This window comes from Paroedura picta, chromosome 9 (assembly GCF_049243985.1).
Source record: "Paroedura picta isolate Pp20150507F chromosome 9, Ppicta_v3.0, whole genome shotgun sequence".
In the NCBI taxonomy this organism is placed as follows: Eukaryota; Metazoa; Chordata; class Lepidosauria; order Squamata; family Gekkonidae; genus Paroedura; species Paroedura picta.
The window spans coordinates 31,349,679-31,367,340 of record NC_135377.1 but is presented as its reverse complement, the minus strand read 5'-3'; the positions used below and the strand labels follow the sequence as shown (position 1 = coordinate 31,367,340).

The following is a 17,662-nucleotide window of genomic DNA, read 5'->3' as shown; positions in this document are numbered from 1 at the left end:
TAAATTGTTTCCTTCCCTCTCCTTTGCATAGAGCTTGTTTTATCTATATACTGATAAACTTCCCTTAGGTGCTCCCGTGATGGCTTCTTGTTTTCCACCTTTTCTGCTACGCCAGTCAAGGGAATTCCAAGTAAAAATGTAAATGTTTGCAGGCTGGTAAATGTCTGTGCTGCCTAGTATCATACCTGTCTAGGAAGCCCAGAGGTATACTAGTCAGAGTGTTGGATTAGGATCAGAGAGACACAGGTTCAAATGTCCTGTCTGCCAGGAAGCGCGCTGGGTCAATTACTTACTCTTAGCCTAATCAACTTCACAGAGTTGTTAGGATTTAAAAAACAGAGAAAACAATATGTGCTGATTTGAGCTTCTTGGAAAAAGGATGGGATACAATTTATTAAATAAATAAAATGTAGGGAGGGCCCACATTACACCAGTTTTGCGGCAGCTACATTGGCTCCCAATAGAGTTGTGGATTTACTTCAGCATTGTTTTAAACCTTTAAGACCATACACGGTCTGGGCCTGGCGTATCTGACATACATCCCTGGAGTGCACTCAGTTTAGCAAATCAGCTGACAGTCCTTGGTCCCAGAGAAATTTGACCAGCCTAACAGGGCCAGGGCCTTTTCGGCTCTGGCCCTGGAGGAATGAACTCCCCAAGAATATCAGGACCTAATGGAACTATTACAGTTCTGTAAGACCTACAAGATGGAGCTCTTCTGCTGGGCCTTTGGTTGAGGCCAGTTTGAACAACTTTACCAACTTAAGGGCCTCCCTCAGTGATAAGTCAGATAGCTCTCCCATCTGTTTAAAGTTGGAACAGAACTGACATGTCATCAATTGTTTGGTGTTTGAACTGTTTAAATATTTTAATTGTTACTGTATTTATATTGGATCTTTCAACATGTTGTGAACTGCTCCAAGATGGCTGGGCCGATATGGGCGGGTTATAAAATAAATAAATAAATGTAACATTGTGTGCGCTTGCATATTGATGTGGCCTTCTATGCACTGCTGTTGAAAACTGACATCACAGCAGTGTAGCTAGGAACTCTGTAGCAGCAGCCACTGTAGAACTATGCCCTTTCTTTTGGTTTTAGTTTATATCTGACATTGCTTCTGAGAATGCACAGGTACAGAGGTATATCTCAGGCATCGTGGTGACCATATATTATGTTATACCAAGACTGTTATACCAAGCTGCAAGGGTTGACTATATTAAATAATGAATTCCATGGTAAATAAACCACTGAACTATTCTGAATGTTTACATCCTCTCCAGATAGAAAATGCCAAACAAATTCCTTGGCAGTTTGCTGCTTTTCCAATGGAAATTCCATAATTCTGTCGTTTACAGAAGCAATATAACTTGTGTCTGAAGAAGTGTGTCTGCCCACAAAAGCTCATGCCTTGAATAAATCTCTGTTGGTCTTAAAGGTGTTATTGGACTAAATTTTTCTTGCGCTACTTCAGACCAATGCAGCTACCTACTTGACTTGTTCTTTCACTATTGTATCTAGAAGATAGATTAGATTTTGCCTTTCGTCCAAGATGCTTTACAATGACTCTGTTACAGTATGTACCTCGAGAGTTAAAACTTGTCCATGACTTGTCTTCCATTTATCCAAGCCCAGCCATATAGCCATCATATGACTCAAATAGGAACACTTAAATAAAACAGTTATGCACTTGAGGGACAAATATGATGATTGCATGGAGATGGTCAAATTCATCCAGGAGATAAGTCTTTAATATGTCACAAATCATTTTATTAATTTAAACACAAAATGGAGGAAAATTTCTGTACAGAATTGTGGACACAACACACTTTTTGTACAATAAGGCCCAGACAAACTTTTTTAGTCAGATAATGACTACAAAAATAAAACAAAGAAAAAAATAATTGTCCATCATTATTTTGCTTGAAGCAAAAAAATAAAACATAAAATCTAATTACAGCCCCTGTCCTTAAAAGACGTATGTGCTCAACTTCATAGACTGTGAATAGTCCCTGAATTGGATTGCTCTTAGAGAATATGGTTGATGAAGACAAGGGGCCATATTTGATAGTCAAACAATCTGAAAAAATCACAAAATAATATAAACGGTAGCAGCAATATACATCCTCCTCAAAGAGAGAATGTTGCCTCATAGCTACTGCTGTTGCTTTGCTAGTAGCTGGCTTAAAAGCTGGTGTATTTTGCAAAAACAAAATTGAGAAATTGGAGAAAAAATTAGAAGAGCTGAGGTTTTTTTTTTCTTATGAAGACATCAGTGAAAAGAAGATACCGTTTCAGACCAATAATTTGGATGTGTGAATCCAGTGCAGACATAACGAGACTGGTAAGTTGTAACTGTGTTAATGTAAGTATCAATCTATGCCTTCACTAAAGGTAAGATGGGATGAGATTGCTCTAGGGATGGGCTGGGAGGAGGACATGCACATCAACCACAGTTAAAACAATCCCCTCACATTAAGTATACACTGGACTAAAATAGACTGGATTTTCCAGGGTCTTCATATATCACAGAAGACAAATACAGTTCAAATGTAATATAAGCTGGTTACAAGTATGAATGCATTTTAACAAAATTGGCAGTAACTATTTTACCATGCCCATTGCCAGCAATGGACCAACAAAAGTTTAAAATTTCAGGCGCACCTGTTATTTGATAGTTTTTACTTTCACCCAGACTGTTAAGTTTAAAAAGAAATTCAGTTTAAAATGTTCACATATTCCCAAGGTTTGAAATTCTGAAGAGGCAGGTGTAACACCAGTTTCTTTAATTTTGGGCTTTACTGTAGCTTCAGACTTACTAAAACCACAACCCTCATTATGGTCTAAAACAGTGGTCCCCAACCTTTTTATCACCGGGGACCGGTCAACGCTTGACAATTTTACTGAGGCCCGGGGGGGTAGTCTTTTGCCGAGGGACGTTGCCGCCTGAGCCCCTGCTCCACTTGCTTTCCCGCCGGCACCCCTGACTTCCTGCTGCCTGCTGGGCGATGCTGCCCAGGGGGAGCCCCAGCCATGGTGGCCACTGGATAGCACCAAAAGTGAGCCGGCGGCAGAGTGGCAGGGCAGGCCTCGAGGCAGCAGCTGGGGAGGAGGATGAGGAGGAGTTGTGTCCCGGTACCGACTGATCCACGGACCGGTCCTGGTCCCGGAACCGGGGGTTGGGAACCACTAGTCTAACAGTAAACTTAAGGGAGTTCTGTGAACTTCAGCAGTTAAAACTCAAAATCATCATTTTCTACCCACCTTCAAAATATTTATCTGTATTATGCCAGGGTTGTATTCGGTAGGTCTGGTACTTACAAAAAAAGCTATAACTGTCACTATGCCATGCCCCCCCCCCCCTAAATATGTAAAGATTTTAGCAAGGAAATAAACTTTTAAAACACTGCTTGTTTGAAGAGTAGGAATAAAAATTGCCAAAATGTTTTAAGAGAGTTTAAAAGTTTCAGCCTATCACTAGTTATTGTGCATTAACTTTAAAGTTAATTATTTGTTTTCAATATTATTTTTTTTAGTTAATTAACAATTTCTTTTATTATTTTAAAAGGCAAGAAATGTTGCATAAAATATTTTTGAAACCTCTTCCCTTTTAAGGAAATATGAATAAAGTGAATGATTAATTTCTACCATGTTCAAAATCTTCTCAGTAAAGAAAATGAAAGAGCAGAGCATGGCTTTTACTTTGCAGTTGTGCAGATTCTAAGCGTCACTTCTCACCACAGATTGTACTCAATTATATATATACCACAGCACAAAATACATGAGCTACAAATCAGTTGAATATTCACATGCTTCATTTTCTGCCTTTCTTGGAAAAGTACATTGAAACAGTGAAATATTAAGCCTGTATATTAGCATTTTTATAAGAAAGTGACAAATTAAACTTGTGCACTATTTTCAACTGACATGAAGTGCACTCATTTTGTACTGGGATGTCTGTGCACAAAATGCAGGTGGGAAGCCAATCCATGATGGGCAGAGTATAAGGAAGGAAAAGAGTAACTGTTATTTGGATATTACAGAGATGCCGAGGGGCAGGGGCAGAACGACAGAGAAAAGAAGCATAAAAAGCAATTCCGTATTGACACTTGACATCCATGCTTTTGGTCTTAACAAACTGATCTAAAAAAAATCCATTATCTACATATTTATACACAATACTTTCAGTAAGGCACCGCACAATAGTTTGTGCACACACTGCCTCATACTTCACCAGATAGTCATTACTACTGTTCATAGCATTTGCCTAAACAATATGTAAAACATTATCCATTCATTACAAATTTACACAAAAACATTCTTCCTGTACATGATTGTCTCAGTGATGTACCTATTTACTTAAATTAGACATAATTTTAAACTACTTTGCCATGTGCTAAAATCAAAATATTTTTTTTATTATCAGAAGGCAAGGACTCAGTATAGCCTTTTATCTATTATACATATCCACATTTAGGTGATGATGTCAAAACAGAGTCTGTTCATAAATAAGTAATAAGATTTACAGAGTACCCTGGGTCTGATAAACTAAAAAAAGTAAACCTTTTTTTTCTCCAAGAAATGTATCCATGGGATTTTGTTTTTAAAAAGCGCAGTCTTTGACGTGCAATCAAGTTTGCTGAAGTTTAAGGTATGTGTGCCACACTGAACATTCTAGAAACCTCACAGCAGCCCCCCCACCTCTTCACAGGTATGAACCTTTCAATGTAGCAAATGTGATAGGACACATTGTTAAAACATTCTCATCATGGCTTGTTTTCATTGGATTCACAGCACTAGAATCAACAGCTGTTACTGAAGAAAGAGACATGCTCCTCCGCTTACTGGAAGGGCAAAGGTTAAGACCAGTTGCAGCTGTATATCAACATGATGAAATCACAAAGTTCTCCCATAGGCCGGTGCTGATACAAGACATAGGCACACTGTCCATCGGTTTGAGGAAAGTTCTGGGGTTACAAAGTGCTACTATAAGTACTCCAGTTCCAAAGCATGATGAAGGGCCATAAGGTCAGAGTGGCTTGTGATCCTCCAGAACGGCATGGCATGCTATGAAAATACAAAACAAAAGTAAGGGGACAAAGCTCCATGTTATTTTATCAGCATATTTGCATCAACTAATTTAAAATGGAAGAGGCAAGCAAACTACCATGTGGAAAGAACAGAAAATCTGATGAATTCAAGTTTTTTTTTTTAAGTTTGCAAAATATAAGAGCTAAAGTAATATATTAAAATGTTTATAGAGATAGAACACATTAAAACAGAAAATCATTGTGCTTAATCACTGTTCTGGTTGCGGTTCTTGCCTGACTACAAAGACAGCCTCAACTGGAAACTATTTGAATATTATTCTTTATTAAGAATTCTAGGCTCTGAGAGACAGTAAACATATATTTTGTGTCTCAAGATGAAATTATGTGCCCCCTGCGGCCAGGAGATAAAAGCTGTATTACAGGACATATAGCCTATGTTTTGCATTTGTACCTCCACATAGACAAGTGTTCTACCATCCTCATTCCATGACAATTGTCAAAAGGAAACAGGAATAACTCTGCCTGCAGAGCAATACATATTTTCCCTAGGGTCATATAGAAGTACAGAAAAAGATTGCTGCAAGTAAAAGTTTACTGCTGCACACTATTATACAGCCCAACTCTCTGCTAGTGTCCCCTCATTATAATTTCATGGCTGACTTTGTTAAAAGATGTTTTAGATTTCCCTGCCCCCACACAAAGTTTAAAGAATGCAACAAACAATGAGTAGTTTAAATAAGGAATAATTTAGGACAAGAAAACTAAGCATTTTGCAATGTATTTATATTTATTTATTTTGGATCCAAGGCTCATATTATTTTATGAGCAGACTTGTTGTGTCTTCAATTGTGGTGCCCAAACTGAACACAGTATTCTAAGTGAGGTCTAACCAGAACAGAGATACTATTACCTTGCATAACCTGGACACTATACATCTTTTGATACAGCCCCAAATTCCATTTGCTTTTTCAGTCAGCAAATCACACTGCTGCCTCATGTTCAGTGTATGGTCTACTAGACCCCTAGATCCTTTCTGCACATACTACTGCCAAGATAGGTCTCCCCCATCCAATAATTATGCATTTAAATTTTCCTACTTAAATGCAGAACTTTACATTTATTGCTATTGAAATTCATTTTAGCCCAGTTTTCCAACCAGTCAAGTTGATCCTGTATCCTGATTCTGGCTTCTGCCATGTTTACTGCTCCTCTGAGTTTAGTATCATCTGCAAATCATCTGCAAGCACCCCCTCTATTGCTTCATCCAAATAATTTAGAATCATAGAATTATAGAGTTGGAAGAGACCTCCAGGGCTATTAAGTTGAATCCCCTGCACAATGCAGAAACTCACTACTACCTGTTCAACCACAATGACTCCAATTTCACGCCCAAATGATTCCCTTCCCCAACCAAAAATCTCTAGAATCCAGCCTGGACTGGAGGAAATTCACCTACTGTCCCACAGTGGTGATCAGCAATTACCTGGTTATGCAAGGAAGGGTCACAAGAGACAAACACTGTCACATCCCTTACTGCCCACCCACTCACAATCTGCCTAAATTCATAAAATTAGCATTTCTGTCAGATGACTATCTGATGACAGATGACTAGCCTCAGTTTAAAAACTTCCAAAGAAGGAGAACCCAACATCTCCCAAGGAAGCTTGTTTCACTGAGGAACTGCTCTGTCAGGAACTTCGTCCAGATGTTTAGCCAAAAATTATTTTGAAATAATTTCAACTCATTGGTTCTGGTCCAACCTTCTAGGGCAACAGAAAACAACTGTGCTCCATCTTCTGTATAACAGCCCTTCATGTATTTGAAGATGATGCAAGACTTTTATTAATATGTTGAACAACACGGGGTCCAGGACAGATTCCTGAGGCACTCCACTTATCATTCCTCTCCCAGAAGATGATGATCCATTAACGAGCACTCTTTGGGTGTGATATGTCAATCAGTTATTGATTTACCTAACAATAATAGGATCCATGTCACATTTTACCAACTTGTCAGCAAGAATATCATGTGAAACCTTATGAAAAGCTTTACTGAAATCAAGGTAAACCATGTCCACAGCACTCCCCTGATCCAGCAAGGTAGTAACTTTCTCAAAAAAAAAAGTTAGTTTGACATGACTACATGACTTGTTCTTGAGAATGTTGTGTTGACTCTTAGTAATCAAAGCCATCTGCTCTAACTGCTCAAGGACTGATTCAATGAGTAGTCGTGTTGGTCTGAAGTAGCACAATAAAATCAGAGTCCAGTAGCACCTTTAAGACCAACAAAGATTTATTCAAGGTGTGAGCTTTCGAGTGCAAGCACCCTTCGTCATCTGTTTGCAAGCCACCTGGATCAACCAGAGACAGGAATATCAGGAAAAGATACATACTACATCATCTATCAAGGATGATGGATTGATTGTGATTTGTACTCCTGAAACAGGCCTTTTAGTGACAGAAAAATATCTTTTATATAAATGAGATAAAAGACAGTTGTCATCCAAACAAAGCATTTGAGTCACTGGAAAAAAAATCCCATTGTACATGCATAAGGGGCTTGTTGCTGGAGTTGATACAATAAAGCAAATAGCTCAGGAATAGCCCACACCTAATCTCATGTTCCAGGGCAGTTTTGAGGCAAAATAGTCAAAGTTTGGACTTGAAGAGGAAAAATAACAATAACTTTCTGAGGACCAAATTAGGCAACTAATACCCCGCCCCCCAGCGCATTTAGCTGATTCATAGAAGTTGATAGACCTATTGTGTATGAATTCAGTGAATTCAGTGAATTGGTTAAAAAGTGATCCTAGGGTCTATAATTATATGTCATAGAACTGTAATGGGTGACCTTGTGCCAGTCATACTCTTTTGCACTAATCTACCTCATAGGGCTGTTGAAAGCATGAAATCGAGAATGTAAACCAATTGTGATTAAATGTGGACTATAATCTGTAAACCGCTCGGGGAGCGGTATAAATAATTCGGTAAGGGGGGTGAGCCGAATCCAGGATATGAAACAGGGAATGACAACTGGGAATGGCCCTGGAATGACAACAGACTGCCTCCGACTGCTTCCACTTTGAAATAGTTGGGAGGCCGGGGACCGTTGGCTGCCTTCAGTCCCTGCGGGGGCGGGGGAGTCTTCCCTGCCGCCATTGGGGGAAGGAAGGAGGGCAGGAGGGGAGAGGACCCAAACAGATTGGACTATGAGGAAATGTGTGAAATGTGGGGGGCGATGCATCCTGATCCACAGAGGCTGCAGCGGGGGAGAGAGGTCTTTGCCATTGCCAGAGGGAGCGGAGCTGTGCCACCGGGACCACACACCAGCGGGTCTGCGTGAAGCTGCAGGAAGAAGGGAAGGGCCAAGAGGGGAATCATCATGAAGCCATTGCTGCCCCGGGCACTGGAGACACTTTTGCCCTGGGGTGAGTCCTTGACTCATGGAAATGGCTTTTCCGTGGAGAGATGCAGACTTGCATTTGGTGTGTGCTTTTCAGTGTATGAGGTGAGATCAGCAGCCAGCTGGACAAAGCGAGACCGGGAAGCGGGCGGAACGGCAGGCTCCCTCCAGCATGTGGCTTTAAGGGGAATCCGACTGAGACAACAGCTGAATAGATTGTGGGGGGCCTTTTGGGGGGGGCTGATAAGGAGCAGCTAGATGGGCTCCGAGCTCTGGCCAGTCAGGGTGAGGGGCCAATCGCCCCCACGCCCACCCCTTCAAAGCTCGCTCTTACGAGCGGGCTTTGAAATCTAGTTAATAAATGTGAGATTTAGATGACAAACAATAGCTTGATAGTAGTTCCTGCCAGGAAAAAGTAATTTCATGAAGTGTTCCTCCCTTTTTACACTGGATTTTTAAAAAGGCTTATATAAGGCAAAATCTAGATCTTAAACGTGGGGTCGCAATGGGTCAGACACGACTTTGCACCTAACAACAACAACAGATCTTAAACTGGCAATCCTAAATTCCTAATGAATCTCATTCAACAGGGCTGGTAGACTGCCACCTGAGACCTTGTGGATTTATTTATTTGTTTGTTTGATTTCTTAACTACCACTCCCAAACCCAGCTGGCTTCTGAGGAGGGACCCAAGATTTTTCCTGACCAAGCCTCAACCAAAGGCCTGGTGGAAGTGTGGCAAAGATAAACAGATTTATATGGAGTGGCAAGAAAAGAAGGATAAGCTTGAAATTACACCAAGAAGAAAAAAAGAGGAGTGGCAGTCCCATCTAAAAATGTGGCAATTAAAATGTTTACATCCAAGCAAAATTACGATCCAAGTTATCTTTACAAGTATTCATAATTACAAACTGAAAAATTGTATTTGGAGGCTGGTCAATAACCAAACATTCTGTTAAACTTACTGTTACATTCTATATGTAATTTTCATAGCACTTAGAGATGAGAATTTCCCCAAACATACAAAGAAAGTGAATTTAATGTATCATGACACTATAAACTCAGCTGCATAAATGATTCCTGTTCTCCCATTTGCCATTACTGCTTAGCCTGAATATTTTAATTGTGTTATAAAACAAGTCTGCAGGAAATAACAACTTATGAGAAGGTGACAATGCCATGACTTATCCAATCTGAATGAAATGTAAGAGGGTGTTGCATCCTGTGTGAATCATATTTATTTTAATCAATCAAAGGGGATACCATAAAAATCCATTGTGAAAATGGTCACAGACTGACATGTTCATTTACAAGTAAACTGCATGATGTTCAGCTTTCTCTTATGCAGATACGACTTTTTCAGTTTGTAACAGATATGCTGTAGTATGTTATCTCTAATAAAATCTGGCACAGTTTGAAATACAATTTTTTAATTTTGTCCTACACAAAAATCATTGTGTGTATACAGCACATCAGGCTCTCTAATAGACTGAATATTTGGGAAGAAAAAATACAAACTAAAAGCTGGTTTAAACACTTAGAAGCTGGTTATTTTTTTGGGGAAAAAGGGGGGATCCATGGTAGTGCTTACTAGGAAAGCCAGTGCAAAGAAAACCATCGTATAGATCTAAGATTCAGGCACTTTTGAAATATTATGTAGTTACTAAGGGCAAAACCCATTGTACCCCAGAATACAATGGGTGTATGGATCTCCAGGTGGGGAAAGGAAGGAAAGGAAGGAAGAACAGGGTAAAAGTGGGGGGAAGGAAGGAAAGGGGGGAAAGTAGAGGGGAAGGAAGGAAGGAAAGAGGGAAAATGAGAGAGGAAGAGGGAAGGAAAGAAAGGGGGCCAAGAAAGGAGGAGGGAAGGGAGGAAAGGGGCAGGAGGCTCAAAGGCGACATGGTCAATGCTGAAACTGTTCCCCCCCTTCCACCCGGCAGCACCCCTCCTTCCTGCCAGCACAACGGGAAGACAGCAGAAGCAAGGCTTGGGCATCCCCTTCCTGCCCATGCAGCAACCCGAGCAGGAGGCTTAAAGGCAGTGTGGATGAGGCCTGGCTGTTCCCCCTTCCCGCCTTGTTGCACAGCCACCCGAGCAGGAGGCTGAAGGGTGGTGAAGGCGAGGCCTGAGCATACCTCCTCCCACCTGCAGAGTTGCCTGAGCAGGAGGCTTAAAGGTGGTGTGGGTGAGGTCTGGGTGGTCCCCCCCCCCCCCAAATTCCCACTCCCTTGGGTAGCTGCCCTCCTGCTGGCAAGCAAGGGACTGGCTGGCCCACACAGCTGCCCGAGTGCGAGGTTTGGAGGCTGCTTGGAGGCCAGCATGGGCTATGCGCAGGCAGGCAGCCAGAGGTGATGTACCGTGTCACAGGTTCCCCTCTTCCAGCCCCTCTTCCCCACAGCGGAGGCCCCCCACCCATGGTGCCTAGGCCAGGGCTTGCTTCCCTTTCCCTCCCAGCTTCCACCCACTGGCTGCCAGACCTCCCAGCCTGCCCTCCCACATGCAATGGTGAGCCCAGGAATGGGTTCCTCCTCTCTCCCAAGCCCCAGTTACTGGCTGAATGACCACCCTTTCCCCAACTATGATCCCAGGGCTCCTATCCCTCACTCCCAGCTCGCTCACCCCCTGGCTCACCTCTGGGCATCAGCACACTAGAGTGGGCTGGCACTTCTTCCATGTGGAAGAAGTTGGAGAGGGATGCAGCAAGGGGTGGGACATACCTCCTGATTGGCCATTCATTGGACGGATGACCAATCAGGGATGGAATGGCCAGGACAACTTCCCTGATTGGTGGTTACGCAATGAGTCACAGCTCTTCCCAGCCATATATGACCACTTATCAATCTTACACAGAGCTTTGGAATGCCTGTGAATATCTGGATATTATTCATTCATATCCCTTTACATCACATTTCTACTGAATCATTAAGATTCCACTCAATATTTTGAACAATATAACTGTGCTGGCTCAAGCACTGGATGAAGATGTAGGAAGAAATATGAAAGATTAGATAGATCCAATTGACAAACAGCTGGCAGTTGAGGGTGACTGCTTGCATCACTGTCTGGCAGCTGTAAAGAGATGGAAAGCTGGATTGACCCTCAGTAACACCTAGGATGAAGTGAAACTAGCATGTATAATTAATATGTAAATATAGCTCAAATAGGAATCTATTTCTTTTAATTTTAGATTGGTTTTTGACTATGCTAGTTGCAAGATCTGCGTTGGAAAGAAAATGTGACATTCTGTAGTTATATAAAACCAGCCATACACTGTAGATGTGTTACAAAGAGTGCAGCACTGACTTTGGCTCACCTCTCCCTGCAACACAGGGCTGGCTTGGTTCAACAAAACAGAGAAAGTGCATTTGCTGTGGTGGGCAGAGCCAGCACAGTTTGTTCTCTCCCCAAAAGAACAAGGGAAATTGAAGGAAAATCTCCCTGCTGGCTGCTATGGGAGCAACACAACCACAAGCTGTCCTTTATTATTTTGGCCTTCGAGCAAAGCCACAATTGAGACCTTTAAGTTGCAGGCATATAAATATAGTCATGGAGAACTTGAAAAGTAGTATTTTTGAGGTGAGGTAAGAATCTGAACAGTTGTAGGCTCAGGGAGATGTTTTTCTTAGTCATGAATACATATAGTTACCAAATTCCTTGTTGATATAATTCCATTGATTTCACTGTAGTTTTGCCAGGACAAAAATTTGGCTGTTGCCTTGTGTCCTAGAGTGGAAATTCCTTCCGGCAACAAATAATACATGAAAGCAATGCCTCTAGAGGATGCTTTGTACTAGTGATTTCCTGTGTTCCTCTTCCTGCCTGCAGCCCCTTTTGATCCTTGGAAAGCTAACTCCTTGGGCTGTATTATCCACATGGATAGACTGTTGTGTGGCTAGGGGACTTCAGTGAGAAGTGGGAAGAAGATGAATTTATCCTTCCTTTCTCTTCTGTCAACATGGCACCTCTGACAGGAGGAAATGATCTGATCTACAATGTGAGCATTGAGTAAAAGTTTGTATTTCTTCTTCATATTTATTTAATTATGAGACTTCAGTAATATATTTCTTTGCCATGAGTTGGTTAGAATCTGTGCAGGAAAGAAAAGGCTTTCCAAACCCCCAAAGCCTATATGGGGGATTACAGAACATGTTATGAGGGGAACCAGATAAGATTTCTCCCCCAACCCATCGTCCTGTGACAGTACCAAGGCTGATTAGATGCAATCAACAGTCTGTAAGTGAATGGGTTTAAATAAATTAAAACATTCAAATTTTCAGATATGATGTATTTATTTAAAAGCAAGTCATTGGTCCTTTAATTGTGAAAGAAATTAGAATATAAAGACAATATCATGAAAATTAAACTATAGATATATTTATGGACATGTAAATCTTGCCTCATTACCTTCTTGGCTCCTTGCTCTTCTTCCACACCATCTCCTATAACAACATATACTACTTTTCTTCCAAACCTTTGAATTATGCGCTCAAAACAGCTTTCTTTTCCTGAAAACAAGCATAAGTTACTAAAGACTGTGCAACTGAAGTTATATAATCTAATCTAAATGGTGGGGAATCATACTGTCTTTTATCTGAATTAAGAATTCAAACAAACATGGTTGCAGGTATTTTATAATATGAAATAGTTACATTCATAAAAACATAAAGCTTCTTTGAAGACTGCAATGTTTACTGCACTAATGGCACCCTGCTGGGCTGCTACTAGGAGTTTGCAATAGGATAATTTGCCCAGCCACTTCCAACGTTCCCATGGGGGACCGTTTCTGGAGGCGCACCCTGTTCATCCCAGATTTCTGTCTCTGGATAAGGCAACTGGGGCAGAAAGGTTCCATCACATGGGGGGGGGGGGTTTGTTTAGGAATGGGGTAGCAATACTTCATTCCTAAACAGAATATATGCCCCAGGTAGTTCTGTGGCGCACCGTGGAGCTTGGCTGGGGCATTTTTTGTCCCTTCTGGGACACTGTAGTCAGAGGAGGAGCTGGGCTTGGATGGTCCGACTCTTCCCCTGCCACACAGGCCTGCCAAGGCCCTGATGCCACTTGGGACAAAAAAGGGAATGTGTTTCCTTGCCGTGGGGCAATGGAGGGCTTGAGTTGGGCCACACCTGACATAGGACTGACTCACTGACATCATGTAGAACCAGGAATTAGCCCCACCACTGGATAAGCGGTAAGGTGGGGTTAATTCTAGGCATGGAAAGGGTCTAGGAAAGGCTCACTGGTTGAAGGAATATTTTACCCTTTTCTCCTAGGCATTTTCTACAATTTAAAATGTCCTCCAACACTGTAGAAGATAGTTCAGTTGATTGTACCTGTCTCTTCTACAGCTAAATATAGCTTTGGAAAGTCACTTTAAATAATGGAAAAGACCTGGGAAGCAAGACTAAGGCACCCTCTAACCCACAACATTCCTCCAGTCTACAAAGCTGCCACCAGGCATTGAAGGTTAGTTTTTGCAAACAAATAATGGAAGATTTATTCATAGATCTTTTCTGTTATGGCTGGTTTTTTCTTGGTGCTTCATTAAAGAGGTCCTAAGAATTCCACCATAAATCCCACCATAAATAGCAATGGATCTTCATATAGGCTATCCCCTCCCCCCCGATCTTAGGCAAATTCCTAATTTTTTAATTAAACTTTTCCTCCTAATTTCATTTGGGATGGACAGAGTATTTGCATATTCTTAGTTACTTTAAGATATTTTAATATTCATGGGCAACAATACCTTTTCTGCATGTATCATCAAAGTTACTAGTATACAGCTATATAAATATGATTGTAAAAATCTAGCATTAATTAAGAAACTTGATCTTGTGAAATTAAGAAACTATCTTGTAAAATTAAATATGCTTTTGATATACTATGGAATGTTACCTTTGAAGATTGTCAGAAAAGAACTTATAATATGGCAAACATTAACTAGGATGTTTGGGGTAGAATGTGTACAGCTATTGGTAAATGTCCCTCCTTGTATGTCCTTGAGTATCTAAAGAATCAGCTTCTCTTATCTGAATTTGCCCATCCATTAAGATGTTCACCAAAAGATCTCTTTTAGGCGCCACTAGTTTTAGAAAATAGAAATTGATAATAAGGGAAGGGCGCTTTTCTATACAATCTCATGAATGCAAACCTTTCTTCAGATACTTGTATAACACTATTATTTTTTGTATTTTATGGAGAGAATTAAAGTATCTGCCTGGGATTTTTGGTGTCAAAGTGTTGGAATCAATCCACAGTTTCAGTACTGTTCTTTTTGTATATCCTTGGATGACAAATTAGTATTTTAGTATTTGTTATCCTTTGCTTTATATCTCCTGAGAGATAAAAGATATATAGAATTATGAATGTGGAATATAAATATTTTTTATTATTATTGATACTAATAATGATTATGATGAGTGGCAGAAAATAAAACACTGATGACAAATGGAGTAGCATTCCATACTGAACCTGCTCAACTAATTTTATTGTGTCCTAATATTAAAATTTAGTTTACTATTATTATGAAAAATAGCATGCACAGAAATGCTGCATGTTGTACACTTTTGTTGTACATATAAATATAGAATGAGTTAAAACTATATTCATGCATTAGAAAAAAAGATTCTCAAGAATCACTTCTTATCTGCAATTACAACCTCAAGTAATAAATAACTCTGACTACTGTAAAAAAAAACCTCACCTATTTTAGTTGCACTGTAAATATTTTCAATTGGAAATACCACACCTAAGCCATATAGCAACACTTTTGCAAGAGCTGGAATAAGCTGAGTAGTCGTCACTAGAATATTCACGCAATTTGTCCTAAAAAGAAGAAGATATCTTAATAAATCCAAAGGAATGCTGGCTTTTAGAAGGGTGTTATAATGGCAATTTCAAAATCTGGAAGGAATATGGGAAAGGGAAACAGCAGAAATTCAGGACAGAAAAAGCTCAGGATGGAGACTAGTATTTTTCGCAATAGACCAATGGTACAATGTTGTTCTGAGGTCAGTGCTAGCATGAGAAGCTGGCCTTCAAACATTGTGTTGGAAAAACAGCATGGTGCTGCTAAAATTGCACAAGTCAGCATCACCAAGCAAAATGCAGTATATCAATTGCAATGGGCACAGTTAGGGGAAGGGGGCAAGATTGCTTTTTGAAATTACACATGAGGCAAACTTCCAATTTATGCACTAGCTAGCCCAGTGTGAGTAATAAGTGACTCAGGGGACAAACAGCTGTGTTGGTTGCCGATAGAATTCCAGATCAAGTTCAAGGTGCTGGTATTAACCAAGGTCATATGAGGTCTGTGCCCTGTATATCTCAGGGACTGCCTCTCTCAGTATGTTCCCCAAAGAACGTTGTGCTCAGCAAAAATACTAACTTGCTGACAGTCCGTGGCCCCAGAGAGATTCGCCTGACCTTGACCAGAGCCAGGGCCTTCTTGGCCCTGCCTCCTGCCTGGTGGAATAAGCTGCCAACGGAGATCTGGACCTGATAAAGTTGTCAAGATTCTGCAGGGCCTGTAAAATGGTGCTCTTCCACCGGGTCTACGTTTGAGACCAGGGGGATTTAAATCCGAACTATATTGGGCCTCCCTCCCTTTTTTTCTTTACCGGGTTTGATCTTTCCCCTCATTGTAGGCTCCCCCTTGCCTGCCCTTTACCATCAAAATGGCTGGGAAATTGCCAGCAAGATGATGGTGATCTGAATAAAATGGCAGAACAGCAGAATGACTGAGCATTTTAGAAATGATAATTTAAAAAATAATTTTCCTGCATTTTTGTATTTTGCAGAGTGCTGGTTTTAAATGTTAATATTGCTGTTAACAGACCCGAGCCCTTTTGCAGGGAGGGTGAAGTCAAGGATCAAATAATAAAAAATAAATATTTTTATTTTTCCCCATTATTTTCCCTGCCATTTTCAGTCCCTTCCCTCATTACTGAGTTTCCAATCCAGGAAACAGTGTGTAGCATTAAGCATCCTTAATTTTGGCCCTTTATACCCAAATATAGGCTGTTTCATAGCATGGAAGAGGCTAAGCTTTCCAATAATTAAATACTGTTTTGCTCTTGTAAGACAAGGGCAGCATTCAGATATGAACAAACCATAATTTATTCACAAAGAGAAAGAGACAGGAAGTTATTTAACCGATGGATGTCTTTCCCCCTTCCCTCTTTCTCTTACACACCATGCTGAGACCTTCCTGGTTTAGAATAAATCAGAAATTCTCATGGTATCTGAAAAGGATTCCAAACCACAATTAAGACTAAGCATTTCTGAAGCTCATCACAATCAAACCATGATTTTTAAGGATTGTTAGTGATGTCTGAATGAACCCAGTGTCATTAAACAAAAACAGAAAAAATGAATCTATTTGATTGTCCAGATTTAATTGTCGCATTTAAATGGGTCATGATTTCAAATAAGATATCTATTTACAGCAATACATAGTGCATTAGCCACAAGCACAAGTTTTAAGGAAATATAGTAAATCAGGAAGACCAAGCATCAGTCTTGCATTTGGTGTCTTTCTGTATTGCCACATAACTTGACTCTGCTTACCTAGAATGAATTAGAGTGAGTGCTTTCAGCGCAAGTGTTAACCAAGAATCTGTAAGGGCTTCAATTTCTGCTCTGAGCTGCAACCAAGCTTCTCTCTTTGTTGGACCCAGAAGACCTGTGAGAAAAAACAGCAAGCACTGTATAGTTTACATTTGATTATTTGCCAGCCTTAAGCAAGATTGCCAAGGCTAGACAAGTCTCATTAGATCTCAGAAGCTAAGCAAGGTTGGTATCTGTTAGAACTTGGATGGGAGACCACCAAGGAAGTCCTGGGCTGCTGTAGAGAAGCAGGCAATGTCAAACCACTTCTGGACATCTCCTGCCTTGAAAACTCTACAGCAGTGGTCCCCAACCCCTGGTCCGGTGACTGGTACCAGTCCATGGATCAGTCGGTACTGGGCCATGGCTCCTCCTCCTCCCAGGCTGCTGCCTCGGGGGCTGCCCTGCCACTCTGCCGCTGGCTCACCTTTGGTGCTCTCCAGCGGCCGCCATGGCTGAGGCTCCCCATCGGCATGGCACTGCGCAGCTGCTGCTGGCAGCGCCCCCCAGTGGAGGCGGGAAGTTGGGGGCAAGCAAGAGGAGCAGGGGCTCATGTGGCGGCGACGTCCCTCAGCAAAAGACTACCCCCCCCCCCCGGGCCTCA

At 41.1% G+C, this 17,662-nt stretch overlaps 1 protein-coding gene across 12 annotated transcripts in view; it reads right to left on the bottom strand.

Moving 5' to 3' along the window:
* Positions 1 to 1,727: 1,727 nt before the first annotated feature.
* EYA1 (EYA transcriptional coactivator and phosphatase 1) overlaps positions 1,728 to 17,662 on the bottom strand; it is a 111,698-nt gene continuing 95,763 nt past the window's right edge. For all 12 annotated transcript variants that reach the window (XM_077352166.1, XM_077352173.1, XM_077352167.1 and 9 more), the window contains 4 exons: positions 17,020 to 17,134; positions 15,155 to 15,276; positions 12,856 to 12,956; positions 1,728 to 5,065 (listed from right to left, as the gene is read on the bottom strand). In XM_077352166.1, the coding sequence (XP_077208281.1) occupies positions 4,985 to 5,065; positions 12,856 to 12,956; positions 15,155 to 15,276; positions 17,020 to 17,134 (419 nt within the window). In that variant the 3' untranslated portion in view covers positions 1,728 to 4,984. The remainder of the gene's footprint in view (positions 5,066 to 12,855; positions 12,957 to 15,154; positions 15,277 to 17,019; positions 17,135 to 17,662) is intronic.